This window comes from Xenopus tropicalis, chromosome 8, assembly GCF_000004195.4.
Source record: "Xenopus tropicalis strain Nigerian chromosome 8, UCB_Xtro_10.0, whole genome shotgun sequence".
NCBI classification, from domain to species: domain Eukaryota; kingdom Metazoa; phylum Chordata; class Amphibia; order Anura; family Pipidae; genus Xenopus; species Xenopus tropicalis.
In genome coordinates, this window is record NC_030684.2 from 119,935,570 (window position 1) to 119,948,003 (window position 12,434).

The 12,434-nt window shown below is 41.8% G+C and overlaps 1 protein-coding gene across 2 annotated transcripts in view; it reads left to right on the plus strand.

Moving 5' to 3' along the window:
• The first annotated feature begins 443 nt into the window (after positions 1 to 443).
• The window catches only part of max (MYC associated factor X), a 36,609-nt gene continuing 24,618 nt past the window's right edge, over positions 444 to 12,434 (plus strand). The window contains exons 1-2 of one of the 2 annotated variants that reach the window (XM_012970352.3): positions 444 to 1,283; positions 11,900 to 11,926. In XM_012970352.3, coding sequence (XP_012825806.1) covers positions 1,248 to 1,283; positions 11,900 to 11,926 — 63 coding nt within the window. In that variant the 5' untranslated portion in view covers positions 444 to 1,247. The remainder of the gene's footprint in view (positions 1,284 to 11,899; positions 11,927 to 12,434) is intronic. The other variant, NM_001008207.1, reaches the window with a different exon arrangement.

The window sequence follows — 12,434 nt, forward strand, 5'->3', positions numbered from 1 at the left end:
GGGAATCATTTAACCATTAAATAAACCCAATAGGGCTGTTCTGCCCCCAATAAGGGGTAATTATATCTTAGTTGGGATCAAGTACAGGTACTGTTTTATTATTACAGAGAAAAGGGAATCATTTCTAAAAATTAGAATCATTTGTTTAAAATGGAATCTATGGGAGATGGCCTTTCCGTAATTCGGAACTTTCTGGATAACAGGTTTCCAGAAAATGGATCCAATACCTGTACAATCATATAACAGTACACACGGGGAAGGCACATATTATAAAAAACATAACAAATAAGTATATATACACAGAGATTAAGCACCATTTGGTATGAGGCACAGTAGGAAAGCCTGTAGAGCTTACAATCTAAGCTTGTAAAGGGTAGTATTTTTTTTTTTTTGCTTTATTCAGCTATTTCACACAATACAGTAGGCACCACGCAGGGCTTTTCTATACTCTATATCTGCCGAGCTGACAACAGGTGCACGAAAAGGTTGCTATGGCATCTGCTTCGTTAGCAACACGCTTGGTGTCGGTATCTTTTTGTTAGAAATGGCATAAAACGTCATTTCCCATCATATAATTTCTGCCCCCGGAACAACCAAACTGTAGATGTGATATACATAAATACGCTTACGACTTGAGATACACCCCTAAACGATATAATATCAGTTTGTATTAGTCCAAAGCGGATGAAGATGAAAAGCCCCACTACTTCCCTAAGCCTCTCTCCCATCTCCCCCGCAGGCCCTTCCCTTGTCACTACACAACAAGCCCGTAGCCGCCACAGCAGCCCAGTCACACAAACACAAACTCGCCCAGCTTCCCGTCTATACACGTGTCTCCAGCCCACTTCCGGGAAGCCGCTACCTGTGTAGACTACAAATCCCATCAGCGGCCTGGAACGTCGCGCCTGCGCAGTAAAGCTTGTTTGCTCCCAAGGCTATAAGGGAGTTGTAGTCAATTTCCGTGTTTAGGCGCATAAGCTGGCAGAGCGCTTCCGGCCCTAGTGAACTCCATTTCCCAGCATGCAGCGGGCCGGCTCTCTGAGAGGCTAGAGCTCTGGCTAATGATCCCTAGCAGTGTGGAGTCACGTGTGGCTTCCGTTGGTGTGTTTTCCTGGGCACAGAGAGGGTCTCTTCCCCCCCTCTCTCCCTCCCTTAATTCGGATTTTATTTTTTTTTTCTTTTTGCCCATAGTGTTTGTTTTCAGGCCCGAGCAGCCTCTCCCCTCCTTCCCATCACTATAGGAAAGCATGAGCGATAACGATGACATCGAGGTGGAAAGCGACGTGAGTGCGGGTTCCGCTTCCCTTTAACTTGGCTTTATATGGGGTGGGGGCGGGGGTGGCTGTGTTGTCCCTTGGAGAGGGGGCAACTGTCTGTTTAGCAGGGATCACCGCTTTTGGTTCTAGCTGTAACAGGAACAGTGTTTCCTATTCTGTGTGTGCCTAGGTCCTGCTGCACTACAAATCCCAGCATCCTCAGCAATACGGAGAAGGTTTTCGGGTAGGGCAGAGAGAGGGCATTTGTCCTGGGCTTCCAGTATCTCAGGGCATCTTGTTTTATTTGTTAGGACTCTGTATCCCTCCTGCACTGTATGTAGTATAACTTGTAGCATCCACCGGCCCTCCAGCTGCTCTGCAATCCTTAGCATCTCCCCTGGCAGGGATGGGAGGGCTGCAGCCCAACAGCTGGAGGGTCCTTAAATCAATATCCCCATTATGATATTATTATATACTAGGACCCCAGCATTCCTTCAGTGCCCAGGGTACCTTCATCAGTCTGGGGTTTATTGTTATTTATATAGCACTGAAGTATCCCATCATTCATATCAGCCTGGCACCAGTGGAGCTTACTATCTAAGGTCCCTATCACATTCACCAACACATAGGGGCCGATACATTAAATTACAAATTAAGAGTATAATTGGCGACAATTCGCATTAAATACAAAAATTTCTAATGTGCGTTAATTTTGCGAAGAGTCGCGTTGTACTTGTGCGAAAATATCGTGGTACGATGCAAAAGTTACGAAATTTTCGTATCCGTACGATCGTAAACGGCTCAAAAACCTTTCTGACTTTGACCCTTCAGTGGAGGATTTTGGAAGTCTCCCATAGGACTCAATGGCACTCTGCAGCTCCAACCTGGCCCAAGGAAAGTCTCCCATAGGGCTCAATGGCACTCTGCAGCTCCAACCCGGCCCAAGGAAAGTCTCCCATAGGGCTCAATGGCACTCTGCAGCTCCAACCTGGCCCAAGGAAAGTCTCCCATAGGGCTCAATGGCACTCTGCAGCTCCAACCCGGCCCAAGGCAAGTCTCCCATAGGGCTCAATGGCACCCTGCAGCTCCAACCTGGCCCAAGGAAAGTCTCCCATAGGCCTCAGTGGCACTCTGCAGCTCCAACCCGGCCCAAGGAAAGTCTCCCATAGGGCTCAATGGCACTCTGCAGCTCCAACCTGGCCCAAGGAAAGTCTCCCATAGGGCTCAATGGCACTCTGCAGCTCCAACCCGGCCCAAGGAAAGTCTCCCATAGGGCTCAATGGCACTCTGCAGCTCCAACCTGGCCCAAGGAAAGTCTCCCATAGGGCTCAATGGCACTCTGCAGCTCCAACCCGACCCAAGGAAAGTCTCCCATAGGGCTCAATGGCACTCTGCAGCTCCAACCTGGCCCAAGGAAAGTCACGATATTGAAGCTTGAATGAATAATGAAACTTTTGTACTCGTTGCGACAAATACGATTTTGTCGTGCAAATTGTTGGAAAGTACGAAAAAGTTGCGAAAAAAACGCACAGTTCTAAAACAATTTTTTTTGTATTCACACTCAATTGTACTTTGATGAATGTGCCCCTTAGTGTAAACATCGCATACACACCAGGCAGCCCCAGTAGATGTGTAATGATACCTGCTCTGTATGGTGGGCATGGGACTCTGGGACTAGTGCCTTTATTACTGACCTGTTTTCTATGTTGTTGGTACCTATCCAACAATAACTGCAGGGTGGTAAGATAGACACCTCGGTGAAGGGCAACAAACGTGTATGCATACCCTATTATTTTGGAAGGGTAACAGCCAGAGGTTATACTATGAACAGGTGTCTGTATATATTTCTGTTGGCCAGACTCATGGGGGGGGCGGGCGGAGCTTCATCATTTCTCCACTGGTTGTTTGGTGTCCCAGTGAGACAGGCTTGCTTGTTTGTTGTCCATTTTTTTCTATATTACCCTTGATATTAAATATTTTGGAGAGGATCAGATTGTAGGAAATGGTGATGTTAGGCATAGTTGTTCATATTACATAGTTACATAGGGTTGAAAAAAGACCATTGTCCATCAAGTTCAACCCTTCCAAGTAAACCCAGCACACACAACCTATACTTACCAATCTATACACTCACATACATAAACTATAGATACAATCATTAATACTAACTGTAGATATTAGTGTCACAATAGTGTTTGATACTATGCTTGTTCAAGAACTCATCCAGGCCCCTCTTATAGGCATTAACAGAATCTGCCATTACAACATCACTAGGAAGGGCATTCCCCAACCTCACTGCCCTCACTGTGAAAAACCCCCTACGCTGCTTCAAATGGAAGCTCCGTTCCTCTAATCTAAAGCGGGGGCCTCTGGTGCGTTGATTGTTTTTATGGGAAAAAAAGAACATCCCCTATCTGCCTATAATCCCCTCTAATGTACTTGTACAGAGTAATCATGTCCCCTTTAAGAAGGACCACATCCAGGCAGTAGGCTGTCCTGGAATACTAGTAGTGTTCATGGCTTTGTACTATTAGGGCTCTGGCACACGGGGAGATTAGTCGCCCGTGACAAATCTCCCTGTTCATGGGCGACTAATCTCCCTGAAATGCCATCCCACTGGCAAAAATGTAAATCGCCGGTGGGATGGCATACGCGGCGCCGCGTTTTCCCTGAAATCGCGGAAGTTGCCTTGAGAGGAACTGCCGGTTTGATGGCATTTCGGGGAGATTTGTCACCGGCAACTAATCTACCCGTGTGCCAGGGCCCTTAGAGTTGCTGGTAATGTATCCAGAATTTGGTTCTTAGTTTCATTGTTGAGGACTGGGCTAATGTATAAGCGTGTTGGTAACATAGATATGGATGATAAATCCGGAAGCTAGTTATTAACTAAAAACTGACATTGCCTAATCCATTATTCTCCTTGGGTAATTTCTGACCCATTCTGTTTTTATTAATAATATTTACACAATGCCTTGTATTTAATGCTTTCCGACCCAGTACAGATCCATAATAAAGGCAAATCATGCAGTAGAATTTGTGGGAAATACCAATAAGAAAGACCCCCTGCCCTTATTAGTAGAGTAATAGAGCCCATACCTTTAATACCAAGCAGGGTATTGTTATGAATATAAAATAGCAATTTAAAAAAAAAAATAGTAATACACATAAATAGACAAAGATGGGAGACACTGATGGGGGATACTGGGAAGCTCTTATTTGATCAGTTGAATGTGGAGAATGTTAGTAGATTAATAAAGAATTCTCACAATAAAGGTGGCCATACACACACCAATATTATCGTACAAAGCCTAGTTTCTACGATATTAGGTGTGTGTATGGCAGGTCGATGAGACGACCGATATCCGAGCGTCGGATATCAGTCGTCTTGTCGATCAGGCGGGACGAAAGATTTTGCTCAGGCGTTATTGAAGGCGTCCAACCAAAATCTGTGTTTAGGGCTAGTGTTCTACCTCTATATCTGATGATTTGGCGCTGGAAGTCAGTGGGAGGGAACGAATTATCTTTCCTGCGACCAGTGGTTGCAGGAAATATTGTAATTGTAAGGTGTATGGCACTTTAATCTTCTTTCATGTTGTGATAATGATTTGCAAATATTAATAGAGCCTTTAATAACCTGTAAGCTATAGACTTCTAAGTGATGCTTAGTGGTGTCTCTTGTCACGTTACTCCTCAAAACTTGTGTTTTTTTAAAAAGTAAATATATTACAGTTATAATACTATGATATATAGATAGTAGAAGTCACCTGGCCTGTATAAACGCATATAACCTCCTGCCTTATATACAGACATAGAACTCCTTGTTAACTTCAAATAGCTTTATATTTTATTTAGGCATGCACTGAATCCACTATTTTGGGATTTGGCCGAACCCTGAATTCTTTGCAAAAGATTCAGCCAAATACTGAACTGAATCCTAATTTTCATATGCAAACTAAGGCACAAGAGGCACAGAACGAACCACGAGTGCAGCGAAAAATTTTTAACTTGTGTCTTTATGTGACGAAAAGTCGCATGGTTTTAAGGATTCGGATTCGGTTTGGCCAGTACCATGGTTTCACCTGAATCTTGGCCAAATACCAAACCAAATCCTGGATTCGGTGCATACATAATTTTATTAGATTATTCCATAGATGGAGTGTTTTTCTTTAGGATAGACCCATAGTAAGTATAGGTATAAGCTGAAAGTGTACGTTTAACTGCATTGGTGATGGTGGCTGATCCTAAAGAGCTTCCCTGAATGGCTTTATAGTGCACCTTCACCCACACTTGGAGCTCCCGCTTCCATCTTTATTCCTTCTCAGAGTCTCGGGCATGGTTAGAGTGCCACAGTCAGACCACTCCATCTGGGAATTAGGTCACTGGGCTAATCTGGGTATGGATGAGGATGCGTTGGTGGAAATACTCCATAACAATAGACATCCAATAGAGCTTCACTACAGTGTGTTCATAGATACAGAGATGGCCATAGGGGGCTGCTGAAATGAGAGCAAGTAAAGCTAATAGTAACCAAAATTCTGTCCAAGTTGGAAGAATGACATGACAATGTAGTGCTGTTCATGCTTGCTTGGAGAGAATTGTGATGTTTGTTACTTTATATTTTCATGCCAATCACATAACTAATGAAATGGAGGCCTTACATGGCTGTTTATCCTGCCACACGTCTTATCCTGAATAACAGCATTAATCTCTGTATTGGCTGTGTGATCATTCCAAGTAATCCACCATTGATGCACAAGGAAGTTGCGGTTATGTTGCTGTTTTTCTCAAGTCATTAATCACATTTGTCTATTATGAGTCGTGACTGGTATTTTAGAGGGTTGGACAGTTAGTGGCAGATCATATGTTTCCCTTTGATGCAATATTAGTATTGTGCTTCCTGGTTGTAGTAAACAAACTTAGCTGCACCTACACCTCCTCGCCCTGACTAATATGCTCACCCGTAGAGGCTTTACTGTTGCAGAAATGCTCATGAGCACAAACACTTTAGCCTTAGATTCATTTATTTGCTAGTATATACTCACTTTAAATAATAATTACTATTTAACGATACATGCTTAATTACTGGGAGTAAAAGCCATATAATAAGGCACATAGTTACAGGCAGTGACTAAATGGGCCATTTACCTTAGTTGACTTCTAGTATGAGGTCAATAACATCATTGTAAGACAAGCAATTAGTCTTCTGGCTGGCAGTTTTAAATGCTATCTGACAGCTAAGCTTAAATCATGCTGATAATTCAAATACCATAGAAAATAAATAAAGAAGACCTGAAGTGTTGCTTAGAATAGGTCTGCCTCTAATTACATTGCTCCCTTTCTGTACTGCCCCTATTATATTATGAATCTGTTTTGCTTGCTTTGGGTATCTTGGCATTAGATTACATACATGGCAGCCTGTCCATTCTGGCACAGAATAGTAAGATTTATTTTTTATTTACTGTACACCTTGTTTTGTTCTACACAAATGCCTCCTCCCAGCTGGTAGCAGAGCAATTGTCTTCTTTGGAGATAGATTCTTGACTTGGGTGTAAGGTTTCTTCAAAATGAAAATGAAAGAACTATCAGATAAAGCTGCCTTGTTGACTGTAAATAAGGCAGAATTTCTTGAAATGCAGACTTGAAGTCGTATAATTGACAGTTACCTGGTCCAGTAACTTAAAGGAATACTGCCATGGGAAAACATGTTTTTTTTTTCAAAACACATCAGTTAATAGAGCTTCTCCAGCAGAATCCTTCATTGAAATCCATTTTTCAAATTTCACATGGGGCTAACCATATTCTACATTTCCCAGGGTGTCACAGCCATGGGACCTGTGCTCTGATAAACTTCAGTCACAATTTACTGCTGAGCTGCAAGTTGGAGTGATATCATCCTCCTCCCTCTCCCCCCCCCCCCCCCCAACAGCCAATCAGAACAAGGGAAAGACAGCAAGATAGCAGCTCCCAGTAGATATCAGAATAGCACTTAATAGTAAGTCTGGCTTGGGACTCCTCCAGTTACATGGAAGTAGGAGAAACAATAGGTTACCTGAAAGCAGTTCTAATGTGTAGCGCTGGCTCCTTCTGAAAGCTCAGACTCAGGCACAATGCACTGAGATGGCGCCTACACTCCAATATTACAGCTAAAAAAAAATACATTTGTTGGTTCAAGAATTCAATTTTAAATGGTAGAGTGAATTATTTGCTATGTAAACAGTGTAATTTAGAAATAAAAAGTATACAGTAAAAATCATGACAGTATCCTTTTAAAGCAAATGAACATTGGGCCCCCTCATGTATAATGTAGCCTTTCTGTAAGGGTATAGTGGTGTTTTCAAGAACCTCCATGACATTATAAAAAGCTTGAGTTCACTGGCCAGGTGCTTTTTAGAAATAGTAAGAGAACGTCTGTTAATCCTTGGCGTAATATTTTTTAATTATATCACCAAACCATTGTTTTCTGCAACACTGAAACATATGCGTAGCCTGGCACTTTCTGTACTTGACTGAAAGGGCCTATGGAGGTCAGACGGTGCACAGTTGGCCTTGGCTAATGGACATTAGTGGTTTTGAAAGGACAGTGTGAGGGTTGGAAAAGTTTTTAATTGTCTGATATACATTTTTGCTGATGTGGATTCAAAGCTCTGTAGATAGGGTCCCTTATCATGGAATCTTCCTCTTCGCAAATTGAGCATCATCATCATCATATATTTATATAGCGCCAGCAAATTACATAGTGGTTTATATTTGTTTTATATAAACAGGGGTCTTATAATTTACGAAACAAGGGTTGCAGAGTAGAAAGAAGAGCAGAGGGTCTCTTAGTTTCATGCTACACTTAGCATTCACACAAAATGTAGCAATCTTTACAAGGTGATCCCTTGGGTGTTAAAGGTAAAGACCTAGTAACAGCACATAATGAAAATTTGTTGTAAGTGTTCATACGGTTGGTGTGTAGAAAGCCGTGAACGGCATTTGCCCCCTGAGCTGTATTATCCAAAAAAACGTATTATTATAGGAAAACTTCCTTCAAATTAATATTTAACAGATTATATTGTATTAAGTGGCCTAGTAAACAACCTTACCAAACTGGTGTATATATATATATATCAGTAAATATTGCCCTTTTACATCTCTTCCCTTGAGCCGCCATTTAGTGATGGTTTGTGTGCTCCCTCAGAGATCAGCTGACAGGAAATAATGCAGCTCTAACAGGACGTAGTGTGGGCATAAAAGACAGAACTTGGTTTATATGCACTGTGAATCGTATGATCCCAAGAGGTGGCCCTTAGTACTTAAAATGGCAATTTTATATTTAGGATTACCCAATCGCACATACTTCTAGAAAAACATTTTTATGGATATGGTTTATTTAGATAAGGCATGGTTTTACACATGAGCTGTTTTATGTGATATGTGATTGTTTGGGGTATAGTTTTCCTTTACCAGCTCATCTGATATTTGCTATACAGGTTGGACTAAATGCCTGTCAAGACTTGGCATGGCCTCCACTTCCTTTGCCACTAAAATAATATACATATTATTACAGCTTTTGCAGCAAAAACAATGTAAATATACATATTTAAATGTATTTGGATCCCCCACACATACTACCACCATCGTTTTTGTTGTGTTTCTGGCCCTTTAAGACCTCCCGCTCATCATCATGCACCCATCATTTATTGATGTAGCCTATGAGTAGTTGCAGTTATAGTCCCTACACAAAGCTGCAGTTGCAAATCTACCTCCTGTGTCTTTATATCCTCTTTAACTTCCCATAAACACTTGTATCTTTGGTTAATTTACATGTACCAATATTGTAATTTTGCAGACGTCCCCTCTCAGAGCTACAGTACATTTTGGGGGTGGGAACAGTACGGTGGCCATTTAGATGAGATCTGTTGTGTTGTGCTGCAGTCATTGTGAGAAGTGCTTGTTAGCATACATGGTCATTTATATGCTAATGGAATGTGTATAGGGCTCCAGCCTACAGGCACACAATAGCAGGTATTGCACATGAGTAGAAACAAATACATGGGTGGTGGCTAGGGAAACTAAGTAAATTGTTTCTTTTGCTTATAATTATTATTACTGATTATTTTATTGGGGACCTTCTACAGAAACCCACAGTACAATTGCCTTGCGTTGCTTTCAGAAAAAAGCTGTGTTGGTCATTATTCATTATTAAATGTCAATGGAATCAAATCTAGAAGCTTCTTATTCCCTGGGTGGGCATATAATTAACACTGTAGCAGGAAGCACTGGTGCAGAAATCTATAATCTATAAAATGCAGCATATATTTTTGGGCCTTTTAATGACACCAGTGAGGATAGTGGTCAGATGGCCTTCTAATAATTTAAAGCTTTCTGGTTAATGGATCCTATACTTGTTTAGGTATTGGTAAATATAGTTTATAGATATTTTGGTATGAATGTGTGTGTATATGTGCTCTGGGGTTTGTTTGAAGGGCTTGAACTTAATAGACCTTGGTATTTTTTTTTTAACCCAACTGAACTATGTAACTGTGTGAGACAATTACATTACAGTACATTATCAGAGTGCTGCATGCCAGTTTTCTCTAAAGAGATAACATAAAACACGATAGTTGCAGGGAGTGCAAAACTGGGACACTGGGTGTAGCAGAGAATAGTTGCAGATGAAATGGCCTTATAGCTATGGCCTTCTTCACATGTCATTCACTATGGTTCCCCCCATCAACTGTTTCTAAAGGTGTTGGGTAGACATGAGAAAGGGTATGGAGTTTTATTTTTAGTGGTTTCATAGATATTAGCAGTTTTAGACAGTATTATACTGCTAGGCAGGCTTTCAGCCCAACAGCTAGGGCCAAATGATCGAATTAGCCCGATGGTGGGCGAAATCGGGAGAAGATCCGCTCACTTGGCGACCTCGCCAAACAAGCGAATCTTCCCCTGTATGGCCACCTTTAGAAAACAAAAGCAAAGATCAGTTTGGTTGCTATGAGCAACATCACCAGTGATGTTGACTCACTATAATAAGTATGCGCCTAACTGTCTATGCACTGCCCGTATTCAGATAACCCTTGGGTTGCTGACGCTCAGTTGAGCCAGTTAGCAGCAAATAACTCAGAAACTGATAAAAATAGAAAATAAGTATGTATGTATGTATGTGTGTGTGTATATATATATATATATATATATATATATATTTTGCATATGTGCTCTGAGTACCTAATCACATCATTTGACTTTTTATTGAAATCATGTAAATGCTTCTGTGGCCTGAACACTTGGCAGTCCATGAGTGCAGACAACAATTGCCAGTAAATGCTTGCAGAAGCGGTTGCTGATAATACCTGTTGAAAAAAAACCCCACAAAATTCTTAAAATTCAAAATTGTTCTGTACTTAATTACCCTAAAGGGATATAGTCACCTTGACTGAAAACCAGCCGATCGAGTGATCCTTCTGCCCCCTAGCAGCAATATATGCGGTCACAGTGGTTCCTTATGGTGTACCCACATCCTGCTGTAATAGCTCTCACCACCACTGGGGGCACTGCTGAACACTGGGAATCATTGATGTGCTAGATGGACAGCGGTTCTCAACCTGTGGTTCGTGAACCCGTTGGGGGTCGAACGACCCTTTCACAGGGGTCGCCTAAGACCATCGGAAAACACATATTTCCGATGGTCTTAGGAATAATTTTATGGTTGGGAGTCACCACAACATGAGGAACTGTATTAAAGGGCCGCGGCATTAGAAAGGTTGATAACCACTGTGCTAGAACATGGCGGCGCTCACACTAATGTCTTGAAAGCCAGTGTCACTAAATGTGTACAGTGAACGTGTAAGAAGTACAATAATATGAGCCATTTTATGCAATACAGTGCAGGTGTTTGGGGCAGAACACGGGCAGCAAATCCATTTATTGGACAAACTGGCAGTGTTTGAAGCAACTGCAATTTGTTTTCATTTGGCAGGGATTGTACTATAATTTGTGGGGACAGTATGGTTTAGGGACAGTATGGTTTTGTTCAGTTTGAAAGGGGTTGTTCACCTTTGTACCAAATCTAACAGTTCACATTAATAGGGCACTCTTTGCCATATATATATATATATTTACATCTGCAGCTGAAGAGATATTAACCTCCAAATCATCCCTCTGCTGATCCTTCACCTTTGCTGGGTGACCCCTATAAACACTACAGTTGCTTTTATACTTTCTTATATGATGTCCCGCATAGTACTGGCAGCAGACTTTATTCCTATTGGCTGTATCTCCTGTCCGTCTAACACTGCTGCCTGTGACAGAGTGCTGCAACAGTATGTTGGTTTTGTGATAGGCCACTCCCTTCCCATCCCTTATTTTTTATAATGGATTTTCTGATACGATGAGAGCATTCTTGGTGGTTTAATAAGATTTGAACATTGAAGATGAACAACCCCTTTAACTCTCCATTTTGAATGTTGCCTTTGTAAAACAGGGATCATCACAGCCCAATAGAAATGGCTAAAATGTTATCTTTTCCTTTCAATTTTTTTTCCTCCCTCTCTCCACATTGATCATCAGTTACTTTTAAATTGATTCTGAATGTCGAGAGTTTGAAAAAGTAACCCTGCAGCAAACATATATATTTTTGTTTCTTTTCCTTTTTGTTATAGGAAGACTCGTCAAGATTTCCCCATTCGGTATGTGAATTTACCTCTTAATCCCGTTCTTAATTTTTTTTTTTATTTAAATGCGTTTGTCCACAATTATTTATGTTTGATTCCTTTGTTTGGTTCAGTAGGTACTTCTGAAGAGTGTACTCTGCTTGTCTGTGAAAGAACCTGCTGTGTTGTTGTTATAAGATCTATGCCTTATTCCCTGAGCGGGCTGTTAGGGCGCTGGCACACGGGGAGATTAGTCGCCATCAGTTGCCATCCCACCGGCGAAAATGTAAGTCGCCGGTGGGATGGCACACGCGGCGGCGCGATTTTGGCAAATCGCCGAATATGCCTCGCGAGGCAACTTCAGCGATTTGCCGAAATCGCCTGCACAGCGTGTGCCATCCCACCGGCGACTTACATTTTCGCGGGTGGGATGGCAATTCGGGGAGATTAGTCGCTCGCGAACAGGGAGATTTGTCGCGGGCGACTAATCTCCCCATGTGCCAGATCCCTTATGGTAGTTTAATAGCAACTAAATACTCCTGTC